General features: G+C 43.9%; 1 protein-coding gene across 1 annotated transcript in view; it reads left to right on the top strand.

Moving 5' to 3' along the window:
- Positions 1-22,418, top strand: part of atp2b4 (ATPase plasma membrane Ca2+ transporting 4) — a gene marked incomplete at its 3' end in the record, with an annotated part of 262,124 nt that overhangs the window by 146,016 nt on the left and 93,690 nt on the right. The window contains exons 3-7 of the mRNA XM_084315824.1: positions 3,426-3,623; positions 9,033-9,290; positions 10,763-10,888; positions 11,018-11,146; positions 13,672-13,707. Coding sequence (XP_084171950.1) covers positions 3,426-3,623; positions 9,033-9,290; positions 10,763-10,888; positions 11,018-11,146; positions 13,672-13,707 — 747 coding nt within the window. The remainder of the gene's footprint in view (positions 1-3,425; positions 3,624-9,032; positions 9,291-10,762; positions 10,889-11,017; positions 11,147-13,671; positions 13,708-22,418) is intronic.

Genomic DNA, 22,418 nt, shown 5'->3' on the forward strand with positions numbered 1-22,418 from the left:
ATATCGTTTGTTACAATCATTTTCATATAACGCTACTTGCGACAGCTCTGCCATAAACACTGGAAATAATCTCGGTTACTATGTCCACACGCAACCACTGAAACCGGGATGCGCCAAAAACTTCACCCTGGACTCCGGTTTTAAATGAGGTTGCACTGTTCCAAAAACCCGGATGCGTGTGGACGAACAGTGCAACTGCGCACATTAAATCACGGTTACATAAAACCCTGCGTTCGTGTGGACGGGGCCTAAAGCAGCCTCCAGGGTCATGGAAGGGGACTTATTTGTTCACCAACATGGCAACCCAGAAGTTTTTTCTTTTAGGGCTTTTGTGGGTTTAAAGGATTTTAAGAGCTGAGTAGGTGTAGGAAAGAGTATAAGCTGCTGACTTGGAATTCCTGGTAAATATCAACAAGTGATTGTTGCCAATTTGCATATTGATATATCCTCCCATTTTGAGGTGAGGGGGAAGGTTTTGCTGCTCAGACATTCTCAGTAGTTTATTGACTAGTTTATTTACTATTTGGTCATCCCTCTCCCTTTGATCTGTCCTTATCTCGTCATGTCACCCCTTGTCCACAAAGCCTCCCTCTCTCTCTCTCTGTCTCTATCTCCCCCTGTCTCACTCTCTCTCTCCCTCTGTCTCTCTCTGTCCCTCTCTCTCTCTCTCTGTCTCTATCTCCCCCTGTCTCTCTCTCTCCTTGTCTCTTCACTCTCTCTTTGTGTCTCTCTTGCTGTCTCCCTCTATCACTCTCTGTCCCTGTCTTATCTCTGCTTTCTTTCTCTCTATCTACCGATTCTACCCCCCTTTCCAGTGTCACCACCTGGCTGGGCTTGGCTGGTTAAGAGGATGGTGCAGCTAGCTGGCAGGGCTGGTTAAGAGGATGGTGCAGCTAGCTGGCAGGGCTGTTAGGAGGATGGTGCAGCTAGCTGGCAGGGCTGGTTAGGAGGATGGTGCAGCTAGCTGGCAGGTGCTGGGGTGGTGTGTGGGTGTCTTGTGTTAATTAAGGGCAGGAAGCTATAGCAGAGCGGCTGGCCCTGAGAAAAGGAACACGGCAGGAGCTAACACTCTTTCTCTCTCTCTGTCTATCTCTCTCTTCTTCTCTCTCCCTTTGCTCTATCATTCTCTCTCCCTCTCCATCATGATCATTGTCTCTCTCTCCTGCTCTCTCTCTCTCTCTCTCTCTCTCTCTCTCTCTCTCTCTCTCTATGTGTCTCTCTCTGCCCCATTACTCTCAAGGGGGGGGATTCCAAAATGTCTTTAACTTCCAGTGGACACTTTCCAAAAAAAATTCGTCTTGCTTATTGCTGTGGTCATAGCAGACAATCTCAGTATTGAATCTATTTCACGATGCCCGGCGTGACACCAATTAGCACAGTTGGATTGGTTTCTTGATTCTATGGGATTGGTTTCTTGATTCTATGGGATTGGTTTCTTAATTCTATGAGATTGGTTTCTTGATTCTATGGGATTGGTTTATATATATATATATATATATATATATATATATATATATATATATATATATATATATATATATATATATATATACTAATTTACAGTATATATCACATACATACTCTACATTACTACTAGTCATACCACTGGCCAGTATGGGTTACAGCCATATAATACTTTTAGACTTGTATCACTGTACATAATTATACTGTACATACATCAGTTTAGCATATCTTACTCAGTAGCTTGTTATATTTATATATATATATATCACATTTAATCACCTGTATGTTGTTACTCCACTTTACTGTTACATTTGCACTCTGGTTAGATGCCATGTTATTTCCCTTGGATTTCCATAATAACGTAATAATAACGTACATGCAAACTCCCATATGCAGCCAAACCTGTTATTTTGTTTTCTGTAACGGTTGGTGTCGGCAAGGTGAACCTTCTCTCTCAAGAGAGTTAGATTTGTAAGAACGATATGCAAAGCCGACCTCGTTGGCAGCGCAGCGCTTCGACGGCACAAGTCAAACACCTTGGCTGCGTCGGCGGAGCAGCTTGTGTGGCGGCAGGGGGCCGACGTGGGCGCTGGTGTTTAGGTCTGCCAAGGAGCTCGTGTTTAGGTCTGCCAAGGAGCTGGTGTTTAGGTCTGCCAAGGAGCTGGTGTTTAGGTCTGCCAAGGAGCTGGTGTTTAGGTCTGCCAAGGAGCTGGTGTTTAGGTCTGCCAAGGAGCTGGTGTTTAGGTCTGCCAAGGAGCTGGTGTTTAGGTCTGCCAAGGAGCTGGTGTTTAGGTCTGCCAAGGAGCTGGTGTTTAGGTCTGCCAAGGAGCTGGTGTTTAGGTCTGCCAAGGAGCTGGTGTTTAGGTCTGCCAAGGCGCTGGTGTTTAGGTCTAAGGAGCTGGTGTTTAGGTCTGCCAAGGAGCTGGTGTTTAGGTCTGCCAAGGAGCTGGTGTTTAGGTCTGCCAATGAGCTGGTGTTTAGGTCTGCCAAGGAGCTGGTGTTTAGGTCTGCCAAGGAGCTGGTGTTTAGGTCTGCCAATGAGCTGGTGTTTAGGTCTGCCAAGGAGCTGGTGTTTAGGTCTGCCAAGGAGCTGGTGTTTAGGTCTGCCAATGAGCTGGTGTTTAGGGAGAACTGGGAACTTAGCTTTCCTTTGATACGGCTGCTTTCCACGGTCTGATCACAGGACCACACATTTCAGGATATTAGTCGGGGACCTTTACTTTGACTTTTAAGGCAGCTACAAAAGAGGAGAGTGTAATAGCAATTTGTTTTATTGTTAGAACGTGGTTTGAAGGACCATACCAGTCTAATGCTGACTACTTGTCATTACCAGAGATTGTCTTTAATTAACTTCATGTGTATAATGTGTATGTTTTGGTAGATCTCAGACTACCTTTCACACGGCCATTGATGGTGGAAATATACTCCATAAAACTTAGACTTAGACTTAAACTAGACATGGACCAAGACCTTCACGTTCGCTAACGTTACTGTATTTTTACTCTGCTGCAAGCCATTCAAATTCACACGGCAACAGGAAGCAACTGGGAGATAATAATAACAAGTGTAGTAGAGTGATAGTGAAAGTAAAACTACTCAATGGTTTCAATGGTATTATTATACATTATACCAGGCAACGTTCAAACAGCTTTCATGTCTCATGGAGTGGTCCCCACCCCTTTTCAACATCAGTGGCAGTGTGAGTGACATTTAGTAAGGTGATCTGAGCTAATCAGCTAAAACACACACCGTATGCGCCTGCAAATACAAAATCAGTCAATCCCTTTCTGCAGTCTTATTTAAAAGCACACGTATGTCACCACCATCACACTGGTACCATTTCATAAACGTTTCATGTGACGTTCGATAACGTTCGATATTATTAGCCCTGTCAATCATCATTAGACAGCCTCCTACGTTGAATACAAGCCTCGTCTAACGTGCGTTCCTCCCTCTCGCAGGCCTGTCTGGAAACCCTGTGGATCTGGAAAAACGCCACACGTTGTTTGGGAAGAACTTCATCCCTCCCAAGAAGGCCAAGTCCTTCCTTGCACTGGTGTGGGAGGCTCTGCAGGATGTCACCCTCATCATCCTGGAGATCGCCGCCATCATCTCCCTGGGCCTGTCCTTCTACCACCCGCCAGGGGGCGACAGCGAGAGTAAGTCCAGAGTGGTTTGTGGTTTGTGGAGGGAGGTTTAGGTGTGAAATACTTAGTCGTGTAGTCGATGCACAAGCATTAGCTTACTTGGTAGAATCCTTTCTCGGCACAATCCACGCTACTCTCTTCATATTAGCTCCAGCTCCACAAAACAATCAATGCCATTGGGGTCAAGCTCCTGTCTGTACAAGCTGACTGAGGCTCACTGGAATCCACTGTTATCTGCTCTGTGGAAAATAAAGCTGAATACATGTCACAGAGGCCAGTGTTTCCCCTAGATTAGTATTTCAGGCAGGGTGGTGGCAGGGTGGTAACAGGGTGGTAACAGACTGGTAACAGACTGGTAACAGGGTGGTAACAGACTGGTAACAGGGTGGTAACGGTGGTAGCAGGGTGGTAACAGTGGTAGCAGGGTGGTAACAGTGGTAACAGGGTGGTAGCAGACTGGTAGCAGAGTGGTAGCAGGGTGGTAACAGGGTGGTAACAGAGTGGTAGCAGAGTTGTAACAGGGTGATAACAGAGTGGTAGCAGACTGGTAGCAGGGTGGTAACAGGGTGGTATCAGGGTGGTAACAGGGTGGTAGCATGGTGGTAGCATGGTGGTAACAGGGTGGTAGCAGAATGGTAACAGGGTGGTAGCATGGTGGTAGCATGGTGGTAACAGGGTGGTAGCAGAATGGTAACAGGGTGGTAACAGGGTGGTAGCAGTGTGGTAACAGAGTTGTAGCAGACTGGTAACAGGGTGGTAGCAGACTTGTAGCAGACTGGTTACAGGGTGGTAGCAGAGTTGCAACAGGGTGGTAGCAGAGTTGTAGCAGGGTGGTAGCAGAGTGGTAACAGGGTGGTAGCAGAGTTGTAGCAGAGTTGTAGCAGAGTGGTAACAGGGTGATAGCAGAGTGGTAGCAGAGTTGTAGCAGACTGGTAGCAGAGTGGTAACAGGGTGATAGCAGAGTTGTAGCAGACTGGTAACAGGGTGGTAGCAGACTGGTAGCAGACTGGTAGCAGAGTGGTAACAGGGTGGTAGCTAGGGATGGGTACCTTTCACATTTGAACCGATACGGTACCGGTACCTGTGAATCGATACCGGTACCCAACGGTACCTTTTTTCTGTACTTTAGTCTCAAGAAATTTAATTTACCTACCTCAGTCGTAAAAAAAACTTCAAATAACTACAATTTCGACCGTTTTCGGCTTACCATTGCTCCGACTGCTTTGTTGTTGAATCAAGTCAAATCCTAGGTAAGCACATATTGTGCGTGTGAACGTTGACATGAAAAGAAAAAAGGTAAAAAAAAAGAAAAAAAATTGTATCTCACTTGAATCGATACTCGGTAGTACCGACGTGTTTCGGTTCGGTACCTCAAAAGTACCGAATTCGGTACCCATCCCTAGTGGTAGCAGACTGGTAGCAGAGTGGTAACAGGGTGGTAGCAGAGTGGTAACAGGGTGGTAGCAGACTTGTAGCAGACTGGTTACAGGGTGGTAGCAGAGTTGCAACAGAGTTGTAACAGGGTGGTAGCAGAGTGGTAACAGGGTGGTAGCAGAGTTGTAGCAGACTGGTAGCAGAGTGGTAACAGGGTGATAGCAGAGTTGTAGCAGACTGGTAACAGGGTGGTAGCAGACTGGTAGCAGACTGGTAGCAGAATGGTAACAGGGTGGTAGCTAGGGATGGGTACCTTTCACATTTGAACCGATACGGTACCGGTACCTGTGAATCGATACCGGTACCCAACGGTACCTTTTTTCTGTACTTTAGTCTCAAGAAATTTAATTTACCTACCTCAGTCGTAAAAAAAACTTCAAATAACTACAATTTCGACCGTTTTCGGCTTACCATTGCTCCGACTGCTTTGTTGTTGAATCAAGTCAAATCCTAGGTAAGCACATATTGTGCGTGTGAACGTTGACATGAAAAGAAAAAAGGTAAAAAAAAAGAAAAATTTGTATCTCACTTGAATCGATACTCGGTAGTACCGACGTGTTTCGGTTCGGTACCTCAAAAGTACCGAATTCGGTACCCATCCCTAGTGGTAGCAGACTGGTAGCAGAGTGGTAACAGGGTGGTAGCAGAGTGGTAACAGGGTGGTAGCAGAGTGGTAACAGGGTGGTAGCAGACTGCTAGCCCCCCCCTCCCCCAAAACCATCAGTGTTTTCTCACATTATGTGTCGTCACTACTAGGGATCTGGCGATTTTAGATTTTGGTGGTACGATTATTGTGTGAGGAAATATTGTGGTTACACTGTTTTCACGATTATTGTCAAATCGTTTTAGAATCGCCATTTTATTATAAAATATGACAGAGTATACACAGAGAGAGAATGAGGCTGAGGTTAGACTAGTGTATTCCTGGCGTTTTTTTATACGTTTTTGACGACGTATCATGTCCTATCTACACAGAAACGCGTTTTTTGGCGTTTTTTTGTGGATACGGCTGAAACGCAAAATTGTGTTTGCGTTTGGAGATACGCAAAAAAAACGCCAGGAATACAGCGTGTAGTCAACACGGAGCAGTTGTTGCGAAAACGCCCATGCGCAGTAGATACCATCTGCGTGCCCTTCCTGTGTACAGTGTGTGTGTGTTTGGGACAGAGCTCCGTGTGTTGTCAAGTTATTGTTATAAGGACCCCAGTCCAAGCTACAACAGTCTGCATTCCCTTAACAATTGTTTGTATTGAGCCGTATTGTATTGTACCCATATGCAATATGTTAAATAAAGTTTACATCCATTCATTCTGCTGGCATTACCGATTGCATGAGCTGGCTAACGTGAGCTATCAGGATTCAGACCCTGTTAGCTCAGAGTTCCTCTTTCAACTTAACAAGCATTAAACAAAATGGCCCAGTCATCTATTCACCATTGTTTAATACACACAGCGTTGTCTCTAATGTTATCTAACTACTGATAGCTCGCGATATCATCAGTTTTGATGCTGGCTAAGTAGCGTGAGCTAACAATGCTACAATGCTACCGATCGTTTTTTAGCCTAAACTATCCGCTCTTGGTGGTCACTTGTGTTGATGTTAGTTTTGTTTCATCAACAAATGACAGGCAGAACACACAGTGAATGTATCCGTTTTGTTTATTGCACTTTTATTAGGCTTTGCTGAAAAAAGAATTGCTGCATTGAGCAAGATGGTGGCGCGGCATAGGCGCCTGCCTTGTTGACATTTTCTTTGCTGGAGCTTCCAGGAAGTGTATTGGCACATTCGTTCTGATTGGTTGAAATTGCCTTCATGTTTGCCACCTACTGCCACCTACTGCTTTGGCAGTGTACTACATCAGTGTGCTTGGCTGACAAAAACGGAAAAAAAACGAAAGTGTGACTCGAGGCGCATGACGTCGCGGCGATACGCGGCGATGCGTATAAGAAAACAATACGAAGATGATACGAAAGGTGTAACCTCAGCCTGAGAGAGAGAGAGAGAGAGAGAGAGAGAGAGAGGAAGAGAGAAACAAACAAGAGAAGCGGAACAGACAAAAGGACTCAACAGGGGGTGAGGGGGTGAGAATTGAGGAGACGAGAAGAAGTGAGAGAGAGGCTCATTCACTCATAGCTGGTAATAACATTATCCCCACAAAATAATGGAAACGTCACCTCGCACAGAGTACAGTGAACTGCTCCAGGGTGAGTTCACCTGTTTTGTGCCACTAAGTGCATTTGCTGTTTTGTATTCTTTACTTTGACTTGGGGCAAAAAGGGATGAAGTATGATCTCGAAGATGCACAGATGCGTCGGACCCTTCGGCAGTCACTTTTTGTCGGCACGACTTGCAAATTGGATCTGTCTTCAGCAGCCCCTGGTGATGTGTGTTTTGTCTATAAGGCTGGGATGTTGATTCCCTCTGTCTATAAGGCTGGGATGTTGATTCCCTCTGTCGTCTATAAGGCTGGGATGTTGATTCCCTCTGTCGTCTATAAGGCTGGGATGTTGATTCCCTCTGTCTATAAGGCTGGGATGTTGATTCCCTCTGTCGTCTATAAGGCTGGGATGTTGATTCCCTCTGTCTATAAGGCTGGGATGTTGATTCCCTCTGTCGTCTATAACGCTGGGATGTTGATTCCCTCTGTCTATAAGGCTGGGATGTTGATTCCCTCTGTCTATAAGGCTGGCATGTTGATTCCCTCTGTCGTCTATAAGGCTGGGATGTTGATTCCCTCTGTCTATAAGGCTGGGATGTTGATTCCCTCTGTCGTCTATAAGGCTGGGATGTTGATTCCCTCTGTCGTCTATAAGGCTGGGATGTTGATTCCCTCTGTCGTCTCCACAGCGAGTCTCTCTGCTCGTTAGCAGTGGCCACTCACTGAGACTCAGGATGCAGTTCCACCAACTCCAGACAAGTGTAGCGTAGCTGCATTCAATTAATTTCCAATGTAGAGGAGCGTATGTAGCCACAAGGTAGATTGAAATTATTTTACTGGGATAACCACATTGAGATACAATATCTCGTTTTCGGTAGTGCATGAGGTAATGCACGAGGTACTGCACGAGGTAGTGCACGAGGTACTGCATGAGGTACTGCACGAGGTAGTGCACGAGGTAGTGCATGAGGTACTGCACGAGGTACTGCACGAGGTACCGCACATGCTCCTCTACATTGGAAATGACCATCGGACACCAACAACGGCTGACTCACAAGATGAGTTTTTAAAGGTCAATGTCGGCTACTTGATATTAATGCTAATTCACATGTTCATGGGCAGCAGGAACATGGTAGGGGATGCACTGGAGCCTCGGTCAGCTTGTAAGGGACAGGAGCTCGACCCCATTGACTTTGCATTGGTTTGTGGCTAACTATCCAGAGCTGGTATGAGGAACAGCATGGATTGTGCTGAGAAAGGACTCATTACGGATCAACATCATCGTTGGTAAGAAATAGGGCAAGAGTTCCAAAAACCAGAACTATCCCTTTAAAGACAAAGAACCATATTAGTCTGTTTAAAGTTTCAGATTAACAATGTTTTAACATGTATTTACCTAAAGATGGTAAAGTTGGAGTTCAGAATTATTGATAATTACCAATGATTCACCGATGATTCACCGTGCCGATCGGTGGAGTCCTTCCTCAGCACAGCTTCTTCCTCAGCACTCAGTTCTTCATACTGGATACCGGCAGCTCTGGCTAATGACCGACAACACCGATGCAAAGTGAATGGGGCCATGCTCCAGTCTGTACAAGTGCTGAAATAAATGCTGAAATCGCACTCCGTGGAGTAGGTTCTAGCAGACAGACTCACGCCTGGCCCCATTGACGTTGCATTGGTTTTGTGGCTAACTGGACAGAGCCGCAGAGAAAATACTGTCACCGAACATCGACAACATCGCTAAGTAGGAAACCGGGCTTTTGCGGGGGTCCGTTCTCCGTCACGAAGGTTGACGTGTGTCCCTCTTCCTCCTCCTCACCCGACAGTGTGCGGCCAGGCGGCATCCGGCGTGGAGGACGAGGGCGAGGCGCAGGCCGGCTGGATAGAGGGTGCCGCCATCCTCTTCTCGGTCATCATCGTGGTGCTGGTGACGGCCTTCAACGACTGGTCCAAGGAGAAGCAGTTCCGCGGGCTGCAGAGCCGCATCGAACAGGAGCAGAAGTTCACCGTCATCCGCAAAGGGCAGGTCATCCAGATCCCCGTGGCTGAGATCGTCGTCGGAGACATTGCCCAGATCAAATATGGTGAGAGAATTTCATTTGTTGTTCTTTCGAATTTTTTTCTTTTTTTACCTTTGGGCTCATATCTAGACATCGAATCCATGATGTGATTGATGGACATGCAGATCCGTGTGACATCACATATACAGGAGGCGGGACTAACTAGCTATAGACCATTTCTAACTTTTACTTGGGCCTGCATTTATTTCCTGTTCTAATGTTTACAAATGCAACAGCTGACAGGAAATAAACAAGCTGTTCCCATAGTAACAGAATTCCACTGAAAAAGGTCTATAGGTTAAAAGTGATCCAGAGAAATCAGGTAATACAAACTGAGATGTAGGGCATAGAGAAACACATTTAAATCATGGAAATCAATTGTATTCCTCTTTAAACCCAGTAAGGTTTAAATCCAACATTGGATAAAAAGAAAAAAAATACTTAAGAGTCTAAAAGCCCCATTAGCAACCATAGCTAGCCTAGCTTAGCACAAATGAATGGAAGCCGATACGGACCACGAGCCTAGCTTAAAACTCAGTGAGAAGTGTTTTTGGCCAACAGCTAAGTTGGCTTGCAGCTGGATAGCTTTCTACTGAACACACAGAGGAAATTAGTATCTATCTTTTTGTAAGCGCATTTTCCATAATGTCTGCATGTTAGCGGTTAGCGTTAGCTAGCAAGTCTAACAAAGTGAGGTTATTGATTCACATTGGTCTGAATGTGCTCTGAAGCTCCAACATTTACTGTGTAGTTGCCTTCATTCAGGACAGACTTCCTCTTTTGACTCCATGCCATCTTTTACCTTCATTCAGGACAGACTTCCTTTTTGACTCCATGCCATCTTCTATCTTCATTCAGGACAGACTTCCTTTTTCACTCCATGCCATCTTCTATCTTCATTCAGGACAGACTTCCTCTTTGACTCCATGCCATCTTCTATCTTCATTCAGGACAGACTTCCTCTTTGACTCCATGCCATCTTTTACCTTCATTCAGGACAGACTTCCTCTTTGACTCCATGCCATCTTTTACCTTCATTCAGGACAGACTTCCTCTTTGACTCCATGCCATCTTTTACGACGCTACATTACTACAAGCTAGCAAACGGCTCACGTTGAGAAATCGTACTGCTCTTCTTCTGTTCACCAGCCGTCACTCAAGTTGTGTGCTCATGAACATGGGGACTGCGCTGTGTTGGTTATTGTGTGACACCTTAGCGCCATCCTGTGGTGGTTAGAGGACGAGGCAGCCTGCAGGCTTATCACCTTATCAACCACAAAGTTGTTGGAGCGACCATCTGAGCAACTGACATTGCTAGCCCTCGCTAGCTAATCGATCATGTCATTGTTTCAATGCCAGAAACACAACATGGCAGAGTAGTAACAGTAACTAGGGTGGGGGGGGGGGGGGTATTACGAAGGGTGAACTCAGTCAATGAGGCAAAATAAAAAGTAACTCGTATGCCTGTGATGTTTACTCTTCATCTCTGCCACCAGGCGACCTGCTGCCCGCCGACGGCATCCTCATCCAGGGCAACGACCTGAAGATCGACGAGAGCTCTCTCACCGGCGAATCAGACCACGTCAGGAAGTCCCTAGAGAAGGACCCCATGCTGCTGTCCGGTAAGAATGCCTGCTCCAAAATACAAAAAAAAACATGCCATCAGCAGTTTCATCATTTGACATGTTCTATCCGTGTCTTCCGTAGCAGCATTTGTGTAAACGTGTCCCATGTGTCTCCTCGGCCGACAGGGACCCACGTGATGGAGGGCTCGGGGAGGATGTGCGTGTCTGCCGTGGGTTTGAACTCCCAGACGGGCATCATCTTCACTCTGCTCGGCGCCGGCGACCACGAAGAGGAGAAGAAGAAGGTCAAGAAAAGTAAGAGGCCGACGAAATATCTCATCGACAAAGCGTCAACCGATCAAATGAAATTAATCTCCATGTCATGGTTCCCCCTTCAGAAACAAAACAAAAACAAAGGCAGCTTTTTCCCTCCCAGCTGCCTTGTCTCTCTCTCTGTCTCTCTCTATCTCTCTCTCTCTCTCTCTCTCTCTCTCTCTCTCTCTCTCTCTCTTCTCCTGCTGTTTGATTTTCAAAACACCGGTTGTCCGAGGAAATGACACTCCGAGGGAGGACTGGTGTGCAAGAGAGGCAGAGGTGCGGCGACTTAGGAAAACACAGAAACAAAGTAGCTCCACTGATTGTCCTCGGAGACACACGCATTATCATCCTTCCGCTCTTCATGACCCGTACAAGCTCTCCACACACTAGGTCCTGTCTCTTAACGTACGTACGGTACTCTGTACGGAAAAGGATTTCCACTCGGCCTCTCGCTCCTCCCTGCCTCCCCTGGTTCCTTCCCTGGTTCCTCCCAGCTGCACCAGCAGCTTCCTGTTTAGAAAGCACTCGGGGGGGGGAGAAGCAGAAGAGGTAGCAGGATCTTCTCCTGTTTGAGCAGAGTGCTCTCTGTGTTAGAGCATGTCGTCCCGCTGAACTGCTGTCGCTGCTAGTCTACCGTAGATCTCTATTGCTTTTGATTTGCTTGTGGTTCCATACTAACCCTTTATTTTTTTTTTACCGTGTATGGTTTTAATTTGTACCCTTTTTTTTCCTCTTTAGTAAGATTCTTTCTTCTTTTTTTTGCTATGATTTAAGTTCCTCAGGCTTTCATTCTAAATGGGTTGTTATGTGCCCGCTCAGAGGAGAGAGAGAGAGAGAGAGAGAGAGATAAAGAAAGAGAGAGAGAGATAGATGGAATGTAATCTTTTCCCTTTTTGACATTATAACCCCCATTGTCGGATTTAGAAACTGAACTGCTTATCCAAAACAAATGTTAATGACCCCGTTTGAGCACCGTCGTGTTGTGTAGTGGTTATGAATATGATAATGTCTCTCGTTTCTATTATAATTAAGTAGATGATGAGTGTAATAAAGAGAACGGGTCAGACTTGGTCAGCGGAAAAAGGTTTTGTGTCGAAATACACCGAGATACACACACGCAGGTGCACACACACACACACACACACACACACACACACACACGCAGGCACACACACACACTGTCTGGTTTGGAAACAGAAGAGGCATGAAACAGATTTTACTGTCACCCCTCAATACTCATAAGTCATACACGCACACACACACACACACACACACACACACACACACACACACATCCAGATGCCTGTTCATGCTCATTAGTTCTTCTTCTAAGTATGATAAGTGACATTCTTCTACTGCTCAGCTGTCAACTGATGGAGACACACAACACAACACACAAGGCTTCCAGTCACCCACAGATACACACCAAGACACACAAACACACACGCACCAACAGAAAATAAAAACCTGTTTGAATGTATCTGTGTGTCAATTTCATCTGAGAAATCTTGCCATGTCTCTTTTTTAAAGGGATAGTCCACCTATTTTAAGAAGCGTATAAAAAATTTGTACAAATTGGGGAGTCATCTGCCCATCCGAAAAGCATTTGCAACATTGTTAATTTGTTGGTAATCCTGCAAGATCCTCATTTAGTTGTTTCTGTCATTTTGGCGACATCTATTGGTGGTATGTGGTCATTGTGTTTTTCAGCACTGTATTGACTTACTTTCCATTGTCCATCTATCCCACAATGCAAAGCGTCTAACATCCTCTTTGGCTGTTAGCAATGCATTAGCGCTAACATTTGCTACCAAGCATTAGAGCTGCTATGTCAGCCACCAAATGGTACAGCTAACACTAGTTACTGTTCGTAGCTAGCAAACAGTAGCTAGCTAACAGTAGCTAGCAAACAGTAGCTAGCAAACGGTAGCTAGCAAATAGTAGCTAGCTAGCAAACAGTAACTAGCGTTAGCTGCAATATTTGATAGCTGACATTAGCTCTAACTTTGGTAGTAACTGTCAGTGCTAATGCTAGCCAACAGCAAAAGAGGATGTGTTAAATGCTTTGCTTTGTGGGGTGGATAAGGATTGAGTAGCCATACTTAAGACAGTCCCTTGTTTCTTTAATTTCTTGCAAACAAATTCAATTACTTCCCAACAGCTTCGTTATTGCCGTTTCACAACATAGATAACCGTTTATAAGCACCTAAATGTGAGAAGGCAGAAATTACTCCTAGTTTGTGGCAAATGTTAGCAAAATGCCAATCTTGTTGACCAAAGACGGCTCACCATAAAGACATTTGAGTCGCTGACGGTTGCTCTACTATCTATCTATCTATCTATCTATCTATCACTCTCTCTCCTCCGATGGCTTATTCCAGCCCACGACACACATGTGTGGATTCCTATTGTTTTGTTTTGTTTCTGTTGGGCCTGTTTGTTTTTCCTCAGTTTTATGATTTTCCTCCTTCCTTTTGGAGCCATGTTATCAGCATTCCGCACTCTCTCCTCTGTCCGAACAGGTAAAAAACAAGGAGCCCCTGAAAATCGCAACAAAGGTAACCCCTCCCTACCCCTTCCCCTTTCCCTACCTCCATCACCCTGCCCCGAACCCCCCCCTGCCCCTCACCCCCCCTCACCCCCTTACCCCCACCCCCTCTCTCTCATTTAGCGGCAGTCTGGGAGTCTCGTGTCAGTCTCACCTGCTCTCTCTCTCTCTCCTCCTCGTCCTCCCTCTCTCTCTGTTTCACGCTGTTGCTTTTCCCTCCACTCACTATGAGAAGGGGAGGTTCTCTCGCCTTGCTTTACCTGTGAAAGGGTGCAACTCTCACCGTCCGCTGGTCCTGGAAACCCCCAGGTTAGTGTGTTAGCCTTCTCAGCCCAGATAATTATGTCACAGGGCTTGGTGTTACGACAGAAGGGGATTCTCTTCTCCACTTAGAGTATTGTAAAGCCAGACCCGGCCCAGTTTCCCACAAAAAACATTGTAGCACTAAGGACATCTTACCCCGCGGACTCCCTACGGGCGTGTTTTATCCTAGTTTGATCAAATAATTTACCCTGGCTTGATTTGGTTTGTTTGAATTAAATATGTCTGCTCTCATGTTTGATGTTTTTCAGTCCTCCTAATCTACTCTACCTCACAATCACGGTTTCCCACAGTGGGTATCCACCAGCCAATGACCGTGTAGAATTTAAATTGCCAGCAAGTATGAAGTACACAGGACAAGCTACACTATGGTTGCTAATTATGTTAACGTTAGGTTGCTTTAGCAGTAACGTGAGGTTGTTCGAAGGAGTCATCTACTAACAAATAAATGGTCACATCAGAGAAAGAATGTATTCACAAATTAGATCACCATTCAACGTTATTGACTGAGCAGTGAGTGCTTATGATTACTTCACTAACCATGTTTTCATGCATTTCTTTATAGCCAGACGTATTACATGATATGGTTGTTCAATTTTACATTTGGCCGATGAATTGGAGCCTTATCGACCCTACTCGCATCCAACAACAACATCCTGTTTTGAAGTTAGCTTGCATTGGTGCCAACATTAACATTAGCTAATGTCAGCTATGTTAACATTTTGATTTTATTACGGATAAATGACATTATAATGTCAGCTGCCAAATGTTACAGCTAAAGCTAGCTAGTGTTAATCAAATGTAGTTAATGCTAACCAAAGATTAGCCTTTGATTACAGTTTAAATTAAATGTCTTTTTCACCTTGGTAGCCAGGTTCCCTGGTCATATTGTGCACCTATGTAACAATACCTGCCCCCAAAAATTCATTACATTTTTCTTTAATCTTAAATCAAAATCCAATCTCTTTTCCCGCCTGTAAAACTAAATATTTGTAATGCTTACGTCGACAAACAAACAAATTCCAACCAATAATTTGTAGGGCTGTCTTAAATACTTCGAAGCTTCGTTCGATGGGCATGGGATTCGAATATGAAAATAAAATTCGATTATTAAAAAAATATATATATGATTTTTATTTTTTTATTTATTTTTGCTAAATCAACTCTGCCTCTCTTTGTTAATTACAACAAGCAATGCTGTTTGTTATTTAAGATGAGGTCGGACTCGGCACTGACAGATTTGTGTTCATTGTGCTGCTTTTATAAAGCATCAAATGACGGCTTACAATATTTCATGAAAGCAAAGTGTTTTGTTTGTCTAAGATTTAAAAAGGTTTAAACTTTACAGCACTGACAAAGTTGAACAAAGTGCTGTACAAGTCCCAAAACATATAAAAAAAAATGTTTTATTTTATTTCGAAGCTTCGAATTAAAATCGAATCTCGGCCCCGAAGCTTCGAATTCCAAAAAATAAATCTAAGGTCAGCCCTAATCATTTGTTATTCGCTCCCCCTCCCAAACTAATAACGCCCTAGCCTTGTCGCCTCGGTAGCCTAGTGGTGCCTGTTTCGGCTAGGCTAAATAAATACTGCCATGTGGCCACTGGCCATGTTATTCCTAGGCCTACTCCTTGCTGTTTTACGGGAGGCTGTCAGTCAGTGAACCCTGTCAGTAGCACTGATGATGGAGCTACGGTTATGCTAGTCCCCCTAATGTAAATCTGTTGAGACAATGAAGTAGCTAGTTAGCTATTTTAACAAACATTCTGTAAAATTATTATTCACTGATTTCTGACTAGCATAGCATAATGTTAGCTTATAGCTAACAGCTTGATGCTGAAGAAGAGTAGAGAGGCTGAAGCCAGCGTGGAGAGCATCTCAACCAATCACAGCATGAAATCACAGGCCACGGCAGTTCGTCATGCTATGGGGCGGGGTTTTGAGCTAAACTCGCTTCGAAATAGTTAGGATGCATTTCATTGTGACTTTAACACAAGCTAACGTTAGCTGAAACAATTGTTAGCACTAACACTACTAGCTAACAGAAAAGGTGGATGTTTGATTCTTTGCATTGCGAGGTGAATTAGGAGGACTGGCTGACATTTAAAATGGGGGCAGACATAATACAGTTGAACTATGATCTGGACCAAACAATTGCACCCTGGTCCTCGTGTAGATGTTTTTGGCAAATAACTTAAGAGTATAGGAATCAGCAGGCAGATTTATGGTTGGCGATGTCCTCACTGAATCATCAACACATTATCACTACAATACACAATTCGAGTACAGTACAACGAAAAGAAGTAGGTGACTGAATCTAAAATATATTTTGATGTTTTAAAACAAATCACTACCCTTGCTTACCCTTGTCTGTACGTCTTCAGAAATTGTGAAATATGTCGTCAATATGCAAAATAATCCCTTTTTAATCCCTTTAAAAATATATACAATGAATGTACAAAATAAAGCAAAATCTTATGTGACTTATGTGAAAGCAGGGCTAAAAGGTTGTGCTATTCTCAACTGCTTCGGTAGAGCATTGAGCTATTTGTGCTTCCGACGGCGTCCTCGCATATATGTTGTGCTTGTCGGAACTACTACGTTTTGAGCTAGAGGAGTGAAGGGCTCTACTTTCAAAAGTATAATATACTTTTCTAGATATGATCTGATGGGTATTGTGGGGGCAAGGCTGTGTAAGGCCTTAAAGAGTAACAATGTAATCTTAAAATTAACTCTACAAGCCGATAGGCAACCAGCGCAGGGAGGGGTTTGATGTGGGCTCCACGTCTGCTCTCAGTCGAGACACTTAGCGGCAGGGTTCTGTATTAACTCGAGCTGATTTGTTGTGTTTTCGGGGTGAACCAGAGAAGATTGCATTTCAGTAATCCAGTCTGCTAGCAATAACAGCATTAATGTCTGTGGGCTTGAGAGAAGGGCCCGACTCTGGCAGTATCCTGCGAGGCGAGGCACCCCAGTTGAAAACAGTGATTTCGTCCGCAGAGGACATTTTTTGAGACACGATCATTATTCCGTCTCATACGCTTCTACGGTTTTGTCAATTTGGAATGAAACCACACCGAAAGGAAAACTGCGAAAACCCAAAGTAACAAAATTCACGTCGGATTTGCCGACCCGTTCGAATGGACCGAGGCGTGAGCGTACAGCACTACTCCACTGATCCCAACCCATGACAATAATTTATGTTGGAATACAGATTTGACTGAAGTGCACTTGATTTATTTAGCTGCGACACCAACCTAGTACACGCCCTCTAAAAAGTCAACCCATAACTCACTTTTAAATTATTCAAATGTGGTCTGCATCTATGGTGTGCATGCGCGCTTGTGTACGTATCCGTGCAATTAACATAACGCTTTGGGGGGGGGGGGGGGGGGGGGGGGGTGATGAGAGGTTAGGGTTGACCTCACGTCATCCTTCCTGAAAGGCCCCTCTGGGTGTCCTAGTCTCCCCAGACCACCTCTGAGCGCCTGGACCTCGCTCTCCTCCGCGTGGGTGTGACCCCACGCACATCCGACCTCCTCCACAAGCTGTCATCACACCCACACACCCCCTACCTCCTGGGGATCAAGCATCTGCTACAAATAGGATGTCTTTTGATTCACACACACACACACACACACAGAGACACACACACACGTAGACACACACGCGTAGACACACATAGAGTTCTGTCCCTTTGCCCTTGGCCTTCCTCGGCAGTAAACATGCTGTGTCCTCTGCTCTCTCCAGTCGGTATGGAAAGCAGTACGGTAGGGGTCCTGGCAGGAGACGCCTGAGTTAAAAGTGAGAACTGGAACATTCAGGGGGAAACGATACAGTCTATTTTAAAATAGTAGCCTGGGTCTTTATTTACCCCAACTGAAGAGAGAACCAGGTCTTTATTTACCCCAACTAAAGAGAGAACCAGGTCTTTATTTACCTCAACTAAAGAGAGAACCAGGTCTTTATCAGAGATGGGCCATTATTTCTAATGTGTCCTTTTTTTGTAATATTTTATCATTTATTAGCATAATGTTTAATTTATAATGTATCCTTATAAGGATTTACAGGTATACCTACTACTTCAATATAGCCTATACAGTAGCTTAAAACCAGTTTCCTGCTTTGTGTGGTCGGCACAGAACGACGTGATCCACACGGTCGGTGATATTGTGCAATTGCGGAATGCGTTTGCGACTGTGCAGAGGGCCTGAGCCAACGCTTTGACCGCACAGACCGCGTTGCAATGATTGCCGTCGCTATGGTGACAGAACATGCACTCCGTTCTCGGAGTCGCTGTGACCGCAAGAAGCATGAAACAGGTTTAACACTGAGTCTAATAGCCCCCCGCTAACACATTAGCATTCATATGATACAGGCACCCCAATGCTAATGACATTAGCTACCAAAGATTAGAGCTAAGGTCAGCTACCAAATGTTACAGCTAATGCTAGCTAGTGTTAAAGACCATTGTGGACAGTGGCTAGCGTTATCGGTAACATTTGGTAGCTGACATAGCAGCTCAAATGTTTGGTGGCAAACGTTAGCGCTAACACTTGCTAACAGCATAAGAGGATGTTACACTTTGCATCGTGGGGAAGATTAGGACGACCATTCTCAGAGATCAGAATGGTAATAGATAGATAAATCAAAGATAAATAGAAGGGAATAGAAATCTAGCTGAAATAGGAGAATATATAGCCTATGATTTAGATATAAGCTATTATCATTATTCTACTGTATCTATCTACATATACAGTAGTAGCTTGGACAAAGCTCTGCGGGAGTTGCACCCTTGCAGAATCAATGGGCTGTGGAGTGTCGTTCTGTTATGTTCGTGTGTTCCTTTGACCTTTTGACCTTTTGTTTCTTTTAGCTTACATTTCTCTAATTTCACTGACTGTGTTGCCTCTTTCATTTATCTGACTGTGTTGCCTCTTTCATTTCTCTGACTGTTGCCTCTTTCATTTCTCTGACTGTGATGCCTCTTTCATTTATCTGACTGTGTTGCCTCTTTCATTTATCTGACTGTGATGCCTCTTTCATTTATCTGACTGTGTTGCCTCTTTCATTTCTCTGACTGTTGCCTCTTTCATTTCTCTGACTGTTTCCTCTTTCATTTCTCTGACTGTTTCCTCTTTCATTTCTCTGGCTGTTTCCTCTTTCATTTATCTGACTGTGTTGCCTCTTTCATTTCTCTGGCTGTTTCCTCTTTCATTTATCTGACTGTGTTGCCTCTTTAATTTATCTGACTGTTGCCTCATTCATTTGTCTGGCTGTGTTGCCTCTTTCATTTCTCTAACTGTTGCCTCTTTCATTGATCTGACTGTTGCCTCTTTCATTGATCTGACTGTTGCCTTTTTCATTGATCTGACTGTTGCATCTTTCATTGATCTGACTGTTGCATCTTTCATTGATCTGACTGTTGCCTCTTTCATTGATCTGACTGTTGCATCTTTCATTGATCCGACTGTGTTGCCTCTTTAATTTCTCTGACTGCTGCCTCTTTCAGTGATCAGACTGTGTTGCCTCTTTAATTTCTCTGACTGCTGCCTCTTTCATTTATCTGACTGTTGCCTCTTTCATTTCTCTGACTGTTGCCTCTTTCATTTCTCTGACTGTGTTGCCTCTCATGTCTCTTGACTGTTTCCTCTTTCATTTATCTGACTGTTGCCTCTTTCATTTATGACTGTGTTGCCTCTTTCATTGATCTGACTGTTGCCTCTTTCATTTATCTGACTGTGTTGCCTCTTTCATTTCATTTACTGTTGCCTCTTTCATTTATCTGACTGTGTTGCCTCTTTCATTTCATTTACTGTTGCCTCTTTCATTTATCTGACTATGCCTCTTTCATTTGTCAGACTGTGTTGCCTCTTTCATTTCATTTACTGTTGCCTCTTTCATTTCTCTGACTGTGTTGCCTCTTTCATTTCTCTGACTGTTGCCTCTTTCAGGGTGTTGCTCAGGACCTCATGCTGTCTCATAATCACCGTTTTGACTCCCTATCCCCTCTCTCTCTCTCTCGTTCCCTCTCTCTTGCTGAAAGGCAGTCTCCAGAGTTTTTCCTCCTTCTCTACCTCGTATTTTTCTCACTCTTCTCGTTTGTGGTGGTTTTGTATCGTCGCTCTGTTTTCTTTGGAGGGTTTTGAGTTTGTCGGTCCTTCTGTTTGTCGATTTCTTTCTTTCTTTTTTCTTTCTTTTTTATCGTCACACACAAACACACACATGCCCACTACCCCCTCCCCCCTCCCTCCACCTCTCTTCCCCGTCGTCCGTGGTCCCGTGCTGCGTTTTGTTTCAGTGCTGTGGCGTTTTGGTCCGTCAGTCCCTTTCCTGCGTCTTAAGTCCAGTCCGCCAGTCCAGTCCATGTGGCGCTGTGTCCGTTTGAGTCCAGTCCGTGTGGCGCTGTGTCCGTTTTTATTCTGTTCTTGCTGAGTTCTATGTCGTGGCTGGTGGTTCTGATACCAAACATGTCTTCAGAACGGACCATGTGCATAATAGCTGACAGCTTCCTGGCGCTGAGGAGACACAAATCACTTTCATCACATTTTGAGGTGCGTTCGTATGTCGGCACTCTGAGCACTAAACAAGACACTGAGCACATTCAAAGAAGCGTTCAGAGCACACTCTCCAAGGAACGCAGCAGAATGTTCTAGTGTTTTGATAGCAGTGAAGCGTAGAAGCTAACTGGCTAACTGTACTGGTAAGCTACGTTACAACTTAACGCAGCTGTACTTATTATGCTTGCAGGAGGGACTATGAGTTGAAAGGTGTAACCGACACGGTTATTGAAATCCTTTCATCTTCTCGTCATGTCTGTTATCTGAATCATTCATGAATCTCTCCGGTATGTTTAGCTGTGTTCCAATTAGTGGTCGACTGATATATCGGTTTATTGGCTGTTTTCACATTAAAATTTTGATATCGACCTGCCAACATTATTACCATTACTTTTGCAGGCTCCGAATAAAAATAGTGAAAATGTATGAAACTAGAGATCACAAGGATTCCCTTGATACAAGCTTAACCAGAAACGGGCTAAATGTGGCTCCAGAATTCACAAATATTTGTGGCGGGAAAACACTGAAATATATTGTCGAACTCAATTTAAGCTAACTCCATACTGCTTACCTGGTTTAATAAAAATTATTATTGTTAGCAAGAGCAAACCTAGCTATCCTCATCCAGCTAAGTTAGCTAGCTATTATATCTCACATAACCCTAACAAGTTCAGAATTTTTTTTTGTCTCATTTGTTATTAAATTGTTCTACTTGATCAGATACTAAAAAAATATATAATTATTCTAATGATGTCTAAATATCAGTGGCATCGACCATTGAAAACCCCATATCGGTCAACCACTAGTTCCAATGGAACCGTAACGCTCGTCATTTTAAACAGCTTGTCAGATTGCATATATACGAACGCACCCGTGATTGACACGTTCCTGGTGTGACATCATCACTTCTTTAATAGGCCGCCCATCCTTTTCGGTGAGCCAAAGCCTCCAAATGCTGACGCCAGTTTGACACGTGGGCAGCAGTGTCATAGAGCTGTTCCCCCTTTTGCAAAACTCTGTCCATGGTACCTTCGTTGACGTTTTATGAAGTGATGAAGATTCCAAGAGGACACAACAAAGTTGTTTTTTTAGCTGTAGTAATTTCCCGTGCTGCAATACAGATATTAATATTTATACGTTGGCCGAGGTGAATATTCAATTCTGACTGGTAGGGTTTGCATTATTTCAGATTTACTTCTTCTTCTTCTCTTCTTCTAGCAAAACAGTTGTAAGTGAATGTGAGAGCGAGGTTTGGGCACGCCTGGTTACATCTTATCCACACACATGCATGTCATGGTTTGACTGGAAAGGATCATTGTTGTTGTTGCCTTCAAAAGACCAAACCTATCAAGCCTGATGTGAATGGTAATACAAATAAATAAATAAGGATGCTTAGTAGTAAGTACTGATGTTACAATGTTATCACCTAGAGTCACTGACTTATAATCATAATAAAAAAATAAATACATATATATATATATATATATACATATTCCATGTGAACATAATAATATAACATAGAGCTGACGATGCAGATCTGTTCATAGGGTCAATACTTCAAGAGGGGAAAGCTCTCTGGGGAGGCTTACTTCAGCTAGATAACAATAAGCTCATCAGCTAGGTGGTGTGCTGACACATTTTTGTATTTGATATCTTTATTTCGAACATGTAAATACAAACAAGATAAAACAAAAAAAAATCATTAATCTCTAGCAATGAAATAAATAAATAAATAATAACGAACATAACTCAATTTACATGTTCGAAAAGGAGTAGGAAGAAGTATACACTTATTTAATCCTACCCCCTCCTCCACTACTCAAAATTAATGTAATTTCTTA

This window comes from Notolepis coatsorum (genome assembly GCF_963971535.1).
Source record: "Notolepis coatsorum genome assembly, chromosome: 6".
NCBI lineage: Eukaryota > Metazoa > Chordata > Actinopteri > Aulopiformes > Paralepididae > Notolepis > Notolepis coatsorum.